This window comes from Mirounga leonina, unplaced genomic scaffold (genome assembly GCF_011800145.1).
Source record: "Mirounga leonina isolate KUSES-001 unplaced genomic scaffold, KU_Mleo_1.0 Mir_448, whole genome shotgun sequence".
Taxonomy (NCBI): domain Eukaryota; kingdom Metazoa; phylum Chordata; class Mammalia; order Carnivora; family Phocidae; genus Mirounga; species Mirounga leonina.
The window spans coordinates 1,152,522-1,168,863 of record NW_023270758.1 but is presented as its reverse complement, the minus strand read 5'-3'; the positions used below and the strand labels follow the sequence as shown (position 1 = coordinate 1,168,863).

The 16,342-nt window shown below is 50.6% G+C and overlaps 1 protein-coding gene across 4 annotated transcripts; it reads left to right on the top strand.

Annotated features, from left to right (window-relative positions):
- The first annotated feature begins 74 nt into the window (after positions 1–74).
- On the top strand, positions 75–15,265 carry UBFD1 (ubiquitin family domain containing 1). Of its 4 annotated transcripts, none has more exons than XM_034988060.1 (8): positions 75–298; positions 483–812; positions 1,720–1,928; positions 4,576–4,641; positions 4,800–4,905; positions 6,193–6,263; positions 8,779–8,861; positions 13,712–13,798. In XM_034988060.1, exons 1-7 carry the CDS (start codon positions 274–276, stop codon positions 8,857–8,859), a joined length of 888 nt encoding a protein of 295 aa, XP_034843951.1. In that variant the 5' UTR covers positions 75–273; the 3' UTR covers positions 8,860–8,861; positions 13,712–13,798. The 4 variants fall into 4 exon arrangements, with proteins under 4 accessions (XP_034843951.1, XP_034843950.1, XP_034843947.1 ...); XM_034988059.1 differs by lacking the exon at positions 13,712–13,798 and adding an exon at positions 11,332–11,420; XM_034988056.1 differs by lacking the exon at positions 6,193–6,263 and having other exon boundaries at positions 13,712–15,265.
- Positions 15,266–16,342: the final 1,077 nt, after the last annotated feature.

Below are 16,342 nucleotides of genomic sequence, written 5' to 3'. Positions count from 1 at the left end.
CACGCCCCCCAGCGCGGCTGCGGCCCCACTAGGCCTCTAGGGGGCAGAGCCCTTTGAGCGGGAGATTTCCCGGACCCGCCCCCCTCGGCTCCCGAAAGCTAAAGCGTGGCAGGGGCCGGGCCGGGAAAGCGGAGGAGGCGGGTCTCCATAGAAACGTCCACCTGTTTCCGGCCAGGCTGTGCGAGATTAGGGGCTGCTGCGGGGGCCAATCTCAGCTAGGTCGCTTTTTCCCAGCGGCCTCTGCGGGAGTGGTGGGTGTTGTACACAATCATCATGGCGGCGGCCGGAGCCCCGGATGGTGAGTGTGGCGGGGGTGGCGAGTGCCCGGGTTGGGCCCAGGTGAAGCGGGCTTCGGGGAGGGATGCGGCCCGGTCTGGTGGGGAGTAGCCAGGCTCGGGAGCGGAGGTCCGGCGGCGCCCGAGCGGGGTTCGGTCCCAGGCCCAGCCTGCGGCGAGCGCCCACCCCCCCCAACCCCCTTGCAGGCATGGAGGAACCTGGCATGGACACGGAGGCCGAGACGGTGGCGACCGAGGCCCCCGCGCGGCCCCTGAACTGCGTGGAGGCCGAAACCGCGGCGGGGGCGGCGGCCGAGGACTCTTGCGCGGCGCGAGGTAGCCTGCAGCCGGCGCCGGCCCAGCCCCCTGGGGACCCTGCGGCCCAGGCCTCGGTCAGCAACGGCGAGGACGCGGGCGGCGGCGCGGGCAGGGAGCTGGTGGACTTGAAGATCATCTGGAATAAGACTAAGCACGACGTGAAGTTTCCCCTGGATAGCACAGGCTCCGAACTAAAACAGAAGATTCACTCGATTACAGGTAATCGCAGTGGTACTGTCAGGGGACAAGGCAGCCTTAACCCACCCCGCCTGCCGATTCCTATGCTCACACTGTTAGGCACCACGCGGGCCACTCTTTGCATCCGCTCCCTCAGTGCTTGGAATAGTTCTCCGGAGTAAGTACTGGTATACCCATTATTCAGGTGGGGAAAATGAGACCCAAGATGATAGAGCTAGAAAGTGGCTGAGCCGAGATTCAGGCCCAGGTCTGACTCTTAGGCCCAGGCTTCTAATCAGTGCTGCTCCACACGTCTCTCATGAAAATCTGAAGCGCATGTTAAATTTACAGCTCCTAAGCCCTTTTCCCTGGAGAGTTTGATTCAGTGGCTCTGGAATGTGGCCAGGAATTAATTTTTAGCAAATATCTTGGGTAATTCTCATAAGAGAAATTTAGGAAACATTGCTGTTGATTATCATGCTGGCCCCTTCACAGATCCTCATATTTAATTTTTAGTCTTGTTTTGTTAACAGTAATTCACCAACTGAAATGATTTCTTTTTTAAGCTTTCTCTATGTAGCCTGTGAGCACAGGGTAAAAACAAGAACTTTATCCTTATTGGTTTCTGTATCGCTGAGGCCTGTGGATTTTCAGTATTTGCGTGATCAGAGGATTGAGGAACGACTCAGAATGAATGACAGCTAACATTATTGAACGATTACTTAATGTCAGACACTGCACTAAATGTCTGTTTCAATCCTTAAAAGAAGTCTATGCAGAAGGAAATGCTGCTGTCACAATTATAATATTTTGGAAACAGGCTCAGAGGTTGTCAGTTGCCTGAGCGCACAAAGGTGCTGGAGCAGTATTCATTTTGAGGTCTTTTGCCAAATGGCTCTTGTCCAGGTACATTTTTCATCCCTTTCTTTCACTGTCTCCTTTTCCCAAGGTCTCCCTCCTGCCATGCAGAAAGTCATGTATAAGGGACTCGTCCCTGAGGATAAGACGTTGAGAGAAATAAAAGTGGCCAGCGGAGCCAAGATCATGGTGGTTGGCTCCACGATAAATGATGTTTTAGCCGTAAACACACCCAAAGATGCTGCCCAGCAGGATGCAAAGGCCGAAGAGAATAAGAAGGAACCACTCTGCAGGCAGAAAGTGAGTCTGTCATGTGATTGGTAGTCCTGGGAAGTTTGGGGCTTTGTCCTCTGGAGCCTTGGCTGGTTATATTCTCCCTAGAATAAGCTCCTTTTCGGACAGGGCCCATGATGGAAATTTATGGCAGCAGTTGGGTGCGGCTGACTGTTGAGTGGAGGTGACAACTACCTGAGATTTGCAACTTTGTCTCATCTGGCGGGTCAGTGTGTCTCAAGTCTCTTTACTTTAGGATAAGGCCTTTGTAAAGGCAGGCTTCAGACAAGTATTGAAAGGAATCAGATGTGCGTTTCTCTTTAGTGCCAGAGAAAAATGCCACCAACAGAATGAGCCCCCTCCCCCCCCCATTTTGTACAAGTGCTTACATTTGTTTTTTGGTTTGTGGCTTTCCCCAAGTCAAACCATTTCTGGATAGCCATAGAACTCCGCAGCTTTCAGAGGTTCCTCTAAAACGGACTTTTTCAGGAAGCCAAATGAAGCTGACTAGGAACATAACTACACTGCCTTTGTTTTTTGTTTTTTTTTCTTTTAGTCCATGAAATGGAGACCTGATTTTTTATATTCTGTTGCTCATTTTGGATGGAAGAGATCCAGCCTTGTCTTGTGCTCATTGTAGCGATTAAAATTCCTTTTCGTAATTAGGAAAAGTGAGAGTTATTTCACTACAGAGGGAACTGGTTGGAAGAACCATCACTTGCAACCTTACCACCCAGAGAGCCCACTCACTGTCATGGAGCCTCTTGGCCACAACTAGCAGCTTTCCAGGAAAACGGATATTCTCAACTTAACCTGTGTCCCGAGTAGCGTAGATCAATTTGGGGGTTTTTGTTTGTTGTGTTGTTTTTCTTGTTTTTTTAGTTTTGTGTTTTTAGAGTAGACCAGTTTGAACCAAGATTGATTTTAGTGACTCTAGGCACCAAGGCATATGGCTAATAGTATGAGAAAGATACAGTTTTGTGTTACAGGCCCATGACCCTCTATGTGTGCTTCCAAAACCTGACCAGGCATCAAAACTTGACCAGAATTACTGTGAATATCCATGTTTTGCTACAAAAACATTAATATGTTTGAATGACAAGGTACTGCCCGAGATCCTGCAGAGGATAACTTGTAACATGTTTTTAAACAGTATTGCTTTTATAAAGTCCGTAAGACTTGGGTTTTATAAAACTCTAAAACATCTACCTACAGGGTTTTAGATGAGGAGTTGTAAACCTATATTAATATCTAAAAGGTATTTATTTGGACCCTTTCACCCCCGAATATGGGGTCAAAATGTAACCAGTTGACTTCTTTTCCACTTACTTGTTTCCTCTGCCACATACATGAAATTGTCAAATGTGAGCATGTCAGAAGTGAGTGCGTGTTCCCACCGGTCACACCCTTGGAGCTTTATATGCTTCTTAAACATAGGTTTTGAGTTACTAATGGTAGCTTAACATCCTTAAAGCTGTTTTCCACAGTACAGGGAAGATTCTTCTAAAAGATCTTTGCGAGGTATGAGTCAAATTAAGCTGTTAATTTCTGCTGCTCTGTTTCATTGATGCTAGTTAGGAGGAGTTAACACGGCCTAATGAGAAGGACCCGTTCTCCTGGCTTTTTGTCAGCTTGCTCAGGAATCTGGGGCTGCTCCTTATCAGGACCCTTTGCTAGCAGTCTGGCAGTATTGAGTTTATCCCTGCCAGAGGGTCTCTGCCGTGCCAGGGAGCGTTGGAAGTGGCTCATGACCACGTGGTGCTTCCATTTGGTGGAGTTGTTCCCTTTCACCCGCTTGCTGCGCCATAGTTTCAGCTTTACCAAATAGTGACCAGACAGTGACCTATAAAGCCGTCGGTGGAGAGGAGACAAGCTCAGGCATTTGGGCTGCTCAAGATCTGTTTTAGGGAGCCATGAGCCTAATGAGAACCCTTAACAAGCTGCCTCAAACCCTGGGGGGCAGGGGCAGGATCAGAGACTTGTTAACGTCAGTCTGTGGAGGAATCGGCATTTGTCTCGGAAATACGTCTCTCGTGGCCTTTTGTGTAGCTGGGGTTGAGGGTGGGGTAGTGGGGAAGATTTCTACAGTAGTCTGAGTTTCCATTTGTTGAAGAAATGCCCCTTGTAGGCAGTTAGGCTGATCATCAGCACTGTTTCTTTGGGAGTTGAAGTTGGCAGGGATGGCTGTCATTTTGTACTTACCAGGAGAACACCCTTTGCGGTTCTCTTTAGCACGATGTTTATCCCTTTCGGTGGCAGTGTTTTTTTGGGGGGGCGGTCAGAGGAGGGGATAGTTTATTTGAATTAGCATCCGGAAGCCTTAGTTGCTCCAGAACTTTGATGTCTAACACAACAGCCACGCAAAGCGTAGTAAAATTCAGTAACGTTGAGAATTTAGTTCCTCAGTTATGTTAGCCACCTTTCACGTGCTTCCTAGACCCGAGGGTTTCGTGGCTATTGTCTGAGACAGCACGGATGTAGGACATGTCTAGCATCAGAGACCTCACCACCGGACAGCGCTGCTCTCTCATGTCAGAGGACCTGTAATCTGTACACAATGAAAGCTTTTGACCCGAAACGTGAAGGCTTTTTTCCCTCTTTTTCAGAAAGGTAGTAACATGACTAAAATGCAGTCAGCTGTTTCATTTATTATCTCTTCTGACTTATGTTCCAGCAACACAGGAAAGTGTTGGATAAAGGAAAACCCGAAGATGTGATGCCATCTGTTAAGGGTGCCCAGGTAAGCCAGATTCCTTTGTGAGCGTTGCGAAAACGCGCCAGGCCCACCTTCTGACTTCCTGAGGTTCCTGTGATCACGTCCTCACATCCTGTCCCTGCTCCTTCCTTGTGTGTCTTTGTTTCTGATGCGTGTCTCTCACTGCGCTCCCATGCCTCCAGGAGCGCCTGCCAACGGTACCCTTATCTGGCATGTACAACAAATCCGGAGGCAAAGTGAGACTCACCTTCAAGCTGGAACAAGACCAGCTGTGGATCGGCACTAAAGGTAGGCTCCCGCTCCCGGCCCTTCCCAGCTCGCTGCCTCGGGCACCCAGCAGCACTCGGGCTTGGGTGCAACTCTGCTTCTCCTGAGGTCTCTCTCTTCACTGTGCTTTGCGTGCCCCTGGCTTTTTGTCTTTGCTTTTAGATGCTCACCTTCTGTCTGGACCCTTTTCCCCTCATTCTTTTCAGTCTTATGTCAGGGCCAGTCCATCAACAGTGGCTCTTCACTTGTACCCAAAACCAGAGGTCCCAGATGTGTAGCCTGAGGGCCAGGTGTGGCCCCCAGACCAGGGTTTTTTGGATTTACCCACATTCTGTTAAAGAGATTTCACTTGATCTGATGTGGGGGTTTTTGGGCTTCTCTTGAAAAAAAAAAAAAAAAAAAATCAAAAGATGCAGGCATTCTGGACCTGCGTTCTCACATGGCAGCGATCAGCTGGAGCCAAGTAGTAGGTTCAGATGAGCCATGCCACAGTCCTCACTGTCCGTGTACCTCATATGGAGCCAGCTTTGTTCATGTAATGTCACCTGCCTGGCCCCTGGAGGTCAGAGTTTGTCCCTGTACTGGGTGCATTTTCCTAGTACCGTGGACCCGCCCCTCCCTCCCTACCTGTATGTGCTCTGCCTGCCCCCACCTACGCCTGCCTGTGCCTGGTGGGGCGGGCTTGCTGCTTGCTGTTGGCTGGGAATTGTCTCTGACTCTCTTCCCCCTCTATTCCCTCAGGTGGTTCAAAGTCTTGTCAGTTACGCTCCAGAATTATCTGTGTCCCTTTTTTTTTTTTTTTTTGCCACTCTGTTGTGCCATTTAAGACTCTTAGCATCTTTAAACTTGGTTTGTTAAAGCAAGTTAACCTATTTCCCTGCCCTGTGTTCTGTTGTGTCCTACCCATCTTCCTCCCTGGTTCCCATGCTCAGCTACCTTTGGCCTGGAAGAACCAAGTTCAAATGCCTAAACGTAGTGTCCAGTGTTGACCGATTTTGGACCCAGACTCCTGCCCCGCTTGCCCTGTTACACGCTGTGGGCTTCAGCTGCACTAGCCTGCAATTTCCACCGTGCTCTGCACAGCCCCACGTCTTTGCTCCTGCTGGGCCCTTACCTGGAATGCTTTCTCCCCATTCCTCATTGTTAATAAAATCTCCGGAGGCCCTACTTTAATGTCCTTTCCTAACGAAGCCTTCCCCAACGCCTCCCCCACCCTCCAAATGAATTGCTGCCGCTTCTGTTCATAGAGCGCTCCGTTTACATCCCCAGAGCACTCATTACTTTCTGACTTGTCTGTCCCCCTGTTAGATTCCCGGAGGGAACCGAACATGCCTAATTCACCTGGTTCTGGCCAGCACTGTAGGTATTCAGTGTTCGAGGTAAATGCTAAAGAGAAGTACAGGGGGTCACAGCACATGAGGTTGACTGGTTTCAGGGACAGGCCATTTGGTATGACTCCGCTTTGAGCGGGACCACAGACTTACGGGAAGTAGTGAGCGGGGCGATGGGGCATGAGGCGTTTTCTCATTCCGAATGCTGACACAGGCGTTCTTGTCTGTCGCTCTGTGCTGGTCCGTAAAGTGAACAAAGACCTGAATGCCAAAAGCACAGGAGTGTTCTCACGATTCTATGGTAACTTGTTGTATCTCCTCTCTTTCACCCTCGACTCTAACTGCATGGTCAGAGCAAGTGTTGCAGAACGTGTAAGGGCTTCCCCGGTCTTCCCACGGGCCTTCAGACCCTTTCCTGGGTCCCGCGGTCCGTGCTCGTCCACCGTGAGCTGCCCTGCCTCTGTTGGCCCCTTCCTTGGCCGCGATTTTGCGGGCGATTTTGCTTAGTTCTCCGTCGTTGCGCTGACTTGCCCAATTTCTCCCTCTTCCCCCACTTCCGCTTTCTCTTCCGGGCAGTCTACTGGAAGGCCACTGCTGAGGCGGATGCAGGACGTCACCTGCGGGCCGCGAGGCTAGGTGTGGGCTGGGGAGGCCGGTGAGGACTCCGGCTGTAAGTGCTCGTTGGTTCCTCGGGGAACGTTTCCGTGGTAGGAGACCGTGTAGGAAGCACGTCCTCACCGCAGGCCCGAAGTGGCACCTCCCGTACCTGGGGTGGAGGTGTTCTCTCAGCTCAGAGGAGTTGCTGCTTTCCCGCTTTGGCACAAAGGCAGCACTTGAAAGAATCGTGACGGGTTGGGGTTTCAGAGCTATCGAAAGTCTCCTTCCTCACCAGCCCGATGAAAGAGCACGGCCAAGAGTGCCATCTTCACGGGCGACAGGGCCGGGATTTTCGCTCTCACGCAAACCACCGTAGCGATGTGTGTCAGGCAGTGTTCTTGCTGGCCCAGGAGTCTTGTCCTCTGAGCGTCCTGAGCACCCCTCCCAGCAGGACAGCCTGTTCTGGGAGTTGGCCACCAGCCACCGGCTTCATCTTTCCGCTGGCGAGAAGCTACTGCGGGACGACCATCCCACTTGCAAGACCACTCTTTCTTGCAAGTGGTGCGTTGCATGGAGTGACACTCAGGGCTCCTACTTGCAGCTTCAGCTCTGTCCCTGGTAGCGAGAGTAAGGCCCGGCAGCGAGCAGAACCAGCTTCAGGCAGGACACGTGGATGGGCCAAGCCGGGGGGGCGGGGGTGGGGGGCATGCGCCCTGTGTGGAGGGGCGGCCAGCCTGATCAAGCTAATCGCTGTCACTCAGGAATGTGGGCCCAGGATCGAGTTTTCAAGAGAAGCCAGAAATGTATCTTTTTGTGTGAAATCTCAGGACATTTCAAGGTGGCTGGTGTTTTAAAAAGTTTCAATCTTAAAAACAGCTGCCGGTCGGGTCCTGCCTGTGGGTCACTGTTTTAGAGCCACTGAAAGTCACAGCCCGAATGGACACCTTCACATCCATTCTGCCCACCCCTCATTTTTCAGGCACCAAGGCTCATGGAATGGAAGTAAAATGTCTCCAGTCAGCAGCTAGACTAGAGCCCAGGCCTCTAAAGTCCGGGTCTGTTTGGTCAACTCATCCATTGGCAGATTCTCGCTTTTCCAGAATTTTCTTTCTGCAAAGGCTGTCCTGGGTTTTTTTCCGACTTGGCTTAACTTTGCTGAGAACTTCCCCATCCCTGCTGTGTCTGCTGCTCCCTGGGGAGGGGGGGTTCTTGTTGCGCAGGCACTGCGCCCCCTCCCGCCTTCATGCCCTGCCCTGCGGCACTGGCCTCACTTCCTGCAGGCTCCTCTCACTCCTGCCATCCCTCACTGCCTCCTCTTTCTTACCTGCCACCCTTGAACTTGCTGCAAAATGTCTTCTGACCCCCCTGTGATAAGTGATACTTTGAGGGCTGATCACAAGAGGTTGTGAATGTTTTAAGAGCACTTCCTCAGGTGTGTGTATATGGAGGGTTGGGGGACCGGGAGAGGGGAAGGTGTGGGGGAGGGCAAGTGAGGAGGAGGGTGGAAAAGAAACGAGTTGAAAGCCCCACGCACTCCCTGCCTGTGCTAGCCACAGGGGCATGCTGTTGCCTCTGCTCTTGGTCCTCTTGACTGCCACTCCCCCAGGCGCTAAAGACTTTAACCAGTGCTGGGCTCGGGCAAGAAGGCTGCAGTGGGAATCCTTGGGTGTTTATAAATTGCCAAACTTTTAAAAAAATAACACCAGGAAAGCGCTCTCTCTGCTTTCAGAGACCTTTAATATATGCCATGGCAAGTTCTGTTCCCCATTTGCTCCCAAGAAGTTCCCATCTGCCAAGCAGAGCTCTGGGTGCGCTGGTCAGACGACCCTGTCCCATCATCCTTAGAGCACGTGGGAGACTTGGGATTACAGTAGATCCCAGAGCCACCAAACCTGATGAGGGACTGCTGAGTCACAGGAGTGGACAGGAGGGCCTTTGAGTAATCACTGTAATCCCTCTCAACTAGAGCGGACTGAGAAATTGCCCATGGGCTCCATTAAAAATGTGGTCAGTGAACCTATCGAAGGACATGAAGACTACCACATGATGGTAAGTAGCCCGGCGTGGTTTAGCCTCTCACTGCACTCCCGCTTCTCATCTAGCAGGGAACAGAGTTTTAACTGAGCTTTCTTAACGGACGAAGAAACTCAATATTCAGAAGACGCGTGGTTTTAAGACCCTCACGTTTTCTTCATCTCCTTAGAACTTAGTCCATGACCTATTCCTAAGTTTATTTTTGCAACGCCCACCCACCCCCCATCAGTTTAAAGGGGATATGTTTTTTATATCTTTACTTTCTTCTGATTTGTAATATTTTTGTCGTTAGATCAGGACAATAAATACAAGGAGGAGGATTGGCTTGTGGGTTTTCATTTTAACTTTTGTCCTGTGTATAAAACAAAATCTCCCACCAGCCTTGGCATTTGTGAGGACACAGGCGGTCTGCTTCTGTGGTGTGGTGGTGCTCTTCTCAGGCGCAGCCATCAGGTGGCTAAGGACACCGTGGGGAGGACGGAGTCTGTGGTCGTCATTCCACATGGAGGTTTATTCTAAAGAGAGCAGGCTGTTCTTTCCCGAGATACAATGTTTGGAGGCATTCCCCGAGTTTGTGCAGAACAAAGCCAAGAATTCAGTGATGCGGGGCACAGAGAACGTGCACTGCTCAGGCAAACCCCTGAGTTTTCCCAGCACGGTTAGGAGGGGCCCCTTTAGAAGTGAAGTTTAGTTGCCTCAACTCTGAAGTTACTCTGACAGGGGCCTGACCTGAGCCAGGAATGGGGTGGGGGCAGGACTGCCTGCCATTCTCCCTCCCTCCCGAGGAGGCAGGGTTTTTAGTGTGCAGCCAAAAGCGCTGTAGCTGTGTCAGCCCCGTTCCAGGGATGAGGAGCAGTCGGTAGCTTGACCTGTGCATCGGGGGTAAAAGGTCCCCCGCAGAGGGAGGTGTTGGAAAGTCCCAGGGAAAAGGGGGTCTGGTGTTACGGAAGTTCTCTCTGGGCAGATGGCAGGTCCCCTCTCTTGCCCTGTTGGTGTCTGTCCGCTCAGAGGCGCTGAAGCCAGGCCACGGTTAGGGTTGCAGTCCCGGGTGTCCTGGGAGTGACGATGTCACTGGGGCTGCTTGCAGGCCCTCTGGCGGCCCTCCCACCCCTCATCCTTAAAAAGGATCGCAGACGGATTTGTTCTGCCTACTCAGTTATTTTTCCCGTTTACGAAGTCGGCTTCTCGATGTTTTCAGCCAGGCCCCTTCACTCCCTTTTGAAACATTCATCTTACCCATGTTGCCTGTGGCATTCGCAGCCCCACTTTTCAAGCAGCCCGGTGAGTGGGATTCCCAGCAAGTTGAGGGGACCATTTCAGACATCCTTAAAGAAATCAGTTTGGATGGTTGATGCTTTAATATTTAGTTCAAGTGCTTGTTTCTCTATCGGGTCATTTCTGGCAGAGAGGAGTGCTGATAGTCCCTTCTCTTTACTAAAGGCCATGAAGTGGCACCTTGACCTCTGTCTAAATGAAAGTAACTTTGCTCATTTTGCAGATGCCATTTCAATAGCTAGATTAATGGTGTCATAGTTCACATCGGAGAGGGATGCCTGTGCTTGTCATTCTTAGGGAAATGTTTAAAAATGCAGAAGAGAACAGAGAAAACTGTAACAAAGCCATATATCCATTACCAAGAAATGATTGTTGTAAATATTTCGTGAATTGCTTTAAACCGTATTTTTTAATAAAAGAAAACCTACCAACGGCGAATATGTCCCCATTGTCTTCCCCTCCCCCATTACCATGAGCATGATTTCTCATGTGGATCCTTCCCAGCTCTCTGCTTTTGTTTTCGTATAAACCCATGAACAAGATACAGTACTGTTTTGTGTTTTTTCAGTTTTCATAAATGGTATCATGGTATGTATCGTTCTGCAACCTGCTGTTTTTGGTTCGACATTGTGATCTGTCCGTATTAACTGTAGATCCAGTTCATACCTTTGAAAAATAATCCCGCATTCATACGAATAGGCCACGTCACTTTTAATTTTGCGTTTCCTTACTGATGGATATGTAGGTTGTTTCCAGGTTGTTAACCAGTTGTGACGGTGCTGCTGTGAACATTCAGATTTGTTTCTTTGTGCATGGGTGACAGTGTTTCTGGGGCAGTGGTTCTCAAACTGGTCTCTGTATCAGTAGTACCACATCGCCTGGGATCTTGTTAGAAACACAGATTCTCAGGCCCCAGACCTCCCAAATCAGACGCTCTAGGGGGTGGAGCCCAACCGGTCTGTTCTAACAAGCCTTCCAGATGGTTCTGATGCACACGCAAGTTTGGGAGCCACTGCTTTAGGGTCGGCTATGCTTAACTCTGCCACCACCCTTTTTGGGGGAAGGGGGGACAGGAGAATGCTCCCTTTGTGCACAGTGTTTCCCCCTTCCCTTCATTAATTCACTTTTCCGCCCTCCCCGTGTTTGTCGTGCTGCCTGCTCAGTCTCCCGACCTCTGAAGTACCGCTTGGTTTTCCTTTTTCCCTTCCAGGCGTTTCAGTTGGGCCCCACGGAAGCCTCTTACTACTGGGTGTACTGGGTCCCAACTCAATATGTGGATGCAATCAAAGACACTGTGCTGGGGAAGTGGCAGTATTTTTGAAAGCACTTTCACCTCTGGCCCAGGAGACTGACCCAAAGTGAAGGACATTGCTGGGAGAGGCCTGCAGCATCCCTGGATTTCAGAGTTCTGGGACTTGTTCAAAAACAAACAAAAAACCTATATCCACTCTAAGGCGATGTGGTGACTGAAGCCAGAGGTGATGTACTTTCACCATTAGCTTAATTTTAACTTAAAATCACCGGTTCCCTTTTCTGGCAGTCAGCTTCATACCATTTTTAAAGTCCGTATGGTGGAAATCAATAAATCTGAGTTCCGAGCACGTTGTGTGGAATACTCTTCAGTGCGTTTGAGAGTAGATCTACCAGTTTTGTTTAGAAAGTAATGATCAAAAGCTTGCTGGTTTCCTTTTTTTTTTTTTTTTAAGGCGATTTCAACTGAAGTATTTTCATAAATCCTCGGTTGCAAACATTTGGACTGCGTTGTGATGAATTGGGTTTTGGTTTTGTTTTTTCTCATATAAAATTGTATGCAAAATGGGGGGGGTAGTAAGCCATATTTTTCTGTCCATGGATTCAGATTTGATTTTTTTCCCTTTTGTATGTTCTCACTTCTTAGATTTGAATTTTTGTTTTAAAAACCCAAAGATGTCAGTTCCCGGTTTTGTACCTCATCGATGCTTCCTCTCCTGGCCTCCCTCCCACCGTGTTGCTGCTTGAGAACGCACGGTGGGAGAGGAAGAGCTGTTGGGTCTAGGGCAGGGAGCTCTCGCGCCTGTTGTGCTGGGTGTCGAGCAGCGGAGTATCTCACAGTGACTCCCGTCCAAACGGCTTGCCCCTTGGGCCGCGGTCTCCGGGGAGTTCCACCTGCTGGTGTCCTGGTTGTGTGGTGCCCTCCCTGATTTGGCTCTGAGGCCTAGCCTGGCATGGGTGTGTCTGGGCTGCGCTGCCCAAAAGCCACTGCTCCCGGGCCGACAAAGGCCTCTTCAACGAGGAGCTGGATGGAAGAACGTTTCTATGGCCATATAGCCTCAGGCCCAGATCCTTCTTTCTTTTGAAATTCCGAGAAATTCTCAAGCAGTCCAACGATTATTTCAATTACTGCTTCTCCATTTGGTCCTTCTGCTCATGCATTATGTTCAAGTGTCCTTCATCCCAGGTTCAGAGATGCTGCCTTTCTCAATAAAAGATCTGTTGACCTAGTGGGTTGGCCGATGTACTTAAACATCGAAAATGGGATAAATTGCTTTCGTGATTAGCTCACCCTCTTCTGGTTTTAGCCCTTATGTTCTTGGTACACGTGAGCTTCTGTTGTCTCCTTATGGCTCGATCGACTCGGACACGAGGGCGAGTCTCTTGGTGAATGATACCCTTTGTGCTCTTTGCTGTTTCTCTGCTGGCTGTCTTTGCAATTCTCCTCTCCCTGGCTGCAGGCTCTCATAGTAAGGTTTGGCGAGAGATTTTCCAAACTTCAGACTCTGGATTCTAGGCTGTTTCCCCTCATCCTGTGAAATGTAATTAGCATGTGTTCGCCTAAGATGACTATTCCTTGTGAGCCAGTTAATGATGATACTCTACGCCCTTCCCTTCCAAGCTGTAGTTCAGGAATCCAGCCCATGTAGACAGACTCGTGCTTTTCACGGTGTAGCCCTTGCCCGGTTACGCGTCTGGGCAGGGAACTCTACTCTTGTTTTTGTGGGGGCATACGTACCTATGTGAAGTGTAGCGTCCAAGAAACCGCCTGCTTGTCACCCCTTGAAGAAGGAGCAGTCACTGCGGCTTTTCTGTCCCCGTTGGCCTGCAGTTTCTGGAGAAGAAGAGCTGCTGCGCTGCTTGTCAGAGCCCCCTCTGCAGCGGACAGGTCTGCGGAGGAAACGATGTCGTAGCAAGCAGAGGGTCCTCTCGGTCTGAACACTGCCCTTTTTGTTGGCCAGTACCCCTGTCCTGGAGACGTGTCCTGACAGTGCCACACGCCCACCTTTGTTCTCGCGAAGCAGGTGTCTCTGTCCCCAGGCGGGCCTCACAGTGCTGCTCTCAGAGGCCCTTCCCGCCGGGTCTCCTCGCTTGCCCTGTTCCGTGGCTGCCTGTGCCGTCTTGCCACCCCCCCACCCCCAGCCCCCTCCAGTGAGAGTGTGTGTGTCCCTGTCTGCCTGCTCCCCAAGGGCCAAACCGCTTCTCACTCAGGCTGCTGTCATTTCTAGACAGGACCAAAGCCTGCGTGAGCCTTTTTATTTTACGTAAAATGGTGCTTTTTTTCCTTACTTCAAGATACTATATGTAAATAATAATGTCAACGACATCTTTTCGTACAGAGCCGTTGGAGTATTGTTTTACAGAGCTCAGTAAATTTGCTAGAACGATCTCGAGCTCTGGCTCCTGACCCTGTCTGCATGGAGACCTTGCTGGGAGCCCTCGGGAGAGCAGAGGTGGACAGCACCAGAAGCCACTGGGAGAAATATTGGACTTAGATCCATGTCTGGGTCACAGCAGTATTCACGGTTTTTCCCTCGGTCCCGTGAGCGGTCTCTTCCTAACCTTGTTTACGGTCCAGAATGTTCTGACTAAATCTGTGTTAGCAAATTGAAGTCCTCGTCCCCCTCGGTGGCATCACAGTGTTAATTTGTCCTCAGGATTGTTTCCGTGCGGTCCCTTCGCTGGGGCCGTGCCCTCCCTCACCGTGGCAGAGGACATGCATCAGGACGAGCTGGTCCCCAGGAGGGGCTCAGCGCGCGGGGAGCCAGGCTCGTCCTCTCTTCCCTGCGGGGCGCTTCTCCACGCTTCCCGAGGGGCTGCTTCCTCCCCCAGGGTTTGTGCTGGCGGTCATCCTGCGGGGCTTTGCTCATAGACGGCAGGCCTTTCTTCCCTCCCAGAGACCACTTGGCAGAGCGATGACCAGGTCACTCCGGCCAGGCCCCAGGCCCACACAGCTCTGGTTCTGTCAGTCCCGTCCTCTGAGAAGCCGAGTCGCGAGCTGCCGGAACTCTCCGGTATGGAGTATTTTCACTGAAGCAGGGCCTTTCGCAAGTAGTGTTCGCTCTTTTTAGATGCTATTGAACTGAGCTATGGATGTCTCTTGGACACGGTGGGGGCCAGTGAGGCCTCAGTAGGCTTCTTAGTTGCTGCTCTGTCTTACAAGGGCCAAAGAGACCAACTCTGCCACTTTGCCACGTCTCAGAAAAGTTGCCATATTTCAGCTGAAAGGGACTTGCTTTCCTTTTTTCCTTACTTTAACCATGTGCCTGGAGGAGCCATCCTGAGCTCTTGCACTTGGCCCACCCTTTCTTTGCTGGGGCAGCGAAGGGGAATGGATAGACTCCGTGTGCCAGGGCCGTGCAAGGGCAGGCTTGCTTTCCACCTCATCTTCTTATGAGGGAGACGTTTCTCTTGCTCCTTGTTGCTCTCTTCATGCCTGTTGTCTTGGAAAAGGATGGTCCCTTTGTCTGAAGGCTTTGTGAGGAAGTCCTCTCCAGGGAGGAGGGACACCTGTTTGCTAATAGGGCCGCACGGCCTCTCCGAAGTTACAGGTGGTCAGGAGCCCTCCGAAGTGCAGAATATCTGGCACCTCGACCGGCCAGGCTGGGTGGTTCTACTGCTCTCTCAATTTCTGGAAACCTCTTTCCTTTTCTTTCTTAAAGAGTTCTGCAGAATTATTTGACAATATACGTAAGTACCATGTTTTCTTGTGGTGTGCGCTCTGTCCTGGTTTCTGTTTTTAAATCAAATGCCTGTTTGGGAGGAGATGAACGTATTTAGTCTATTAGATCTGCGCTGCTGGATTTTTTTTTTTAAAGTGTAACCTTGACTAGCTGTCTTATTGTTTATCCTGTAAGATTAGTCTATCAATTAAAGTTTGATAATTAATTGCGTCTCCTTTTCCTTCCAGTTTTTCATGCGCCTGATCCGTACTGGGCATTGCCCGATATTTGGGACTGGGCCCGGGCCTGTTTTTATTGCTGCTGTGGTCTGCTATAGTACTGTTTTATGTATTTGGCTCTAAGTGTACCCAAAATTGTTCCTGTGCAAAACAGGCGATACAGCGATTTGGGTTTATTTCCTGTGTTAGCCAGAATGACCAACTGGTCGGACACACTCGGGGTAGGGCAGCCCTCCTTCCGTGCTCCGGCCTCCAGGCGTCAGGGAAGCTGCCTCCCTGTCCTTAAGCCTTCTGACTAGTGCCGTGCGTGACTTCACCTGGCCACTCAGCCTTCGAGGACGTGTTTAATAAATCACTGGGATGGAGCTACAGCTCTTGCAGCAAGCTGCGAAGACCGGGGCAGGGGGCAGGGGGGAGATCTATTTCCCAAAACAGGACAAAAACAGTCCTTGGCATGAAGAATCATTATAGTTTGTCACAACTGGTTTTGACCCAGTACCACCCACGGGGCCCTCTCTTCTTCTCTGCCCACTTTGTAAATGTTCCTGAAGGTTCTGGTCTCCTTGCCCCTCCCCCCATCTTCCCAGTATCTCAATCCCAAAGCAATGCTGTCAGGTCCTTAAGGATCTGCTCTGTGGGAGAGAGGGGTGGACTGTGCCATGTGCTGTACATTGGTTGATGGCCACCTGGAGAATCTTCTGTCTGTACAGAGGGTGCTGCTGGATTTTATCCCAGTTTTGAAGAGTTCTCTCAGGCCCCTTCAAACTAACAGGATGATCGACCCCTCAGATGGAGAATGAGATAAACTCCAGCCTAAATACCTTACCGTACCTTCTGGGGAGGTGTGTGACATTCTGTCAACAGCAGTAACTGACAGAACCCTTTCTGTGGTAGGCACCCCACGAATCAGACAGGGCAAGAGGCAATGGACTTCTTCCTACTCTTGCTCAAGAGGTGCTCTGGTCAGCCCATCCATGCTATGGGAGCATGACGTGCTTCCCACCCACGAGCTCTCTGCCACACTACGTGGCCCCTTTGAGCCAGGATTGGCCCCTCTGGCTTTCCCTAG

Bases quoted from the DNA above. Each gene is read 5' to 3' on its own strand.
- UBFD1 (XM_034988056.1), top strand. From the start codon at position 274: ATGGCGGCGGCCGGAGCCCCGGATG. The intron at 1,929-4,575 runs GTGAGTCTGTCA...CTTATGTTCCAG, and splicing joins AACCACTCTGCAGGCAGAAA to CAACACAGGAAAGTGTTGGA. The intron at 4,906-8,778 runs GTAGGCTCCCGC...CCTCTCAACTAG, and splicing joins GCTGTGGATCGGCACTAAAG to AGCGGACTGAGAAATTGCCC.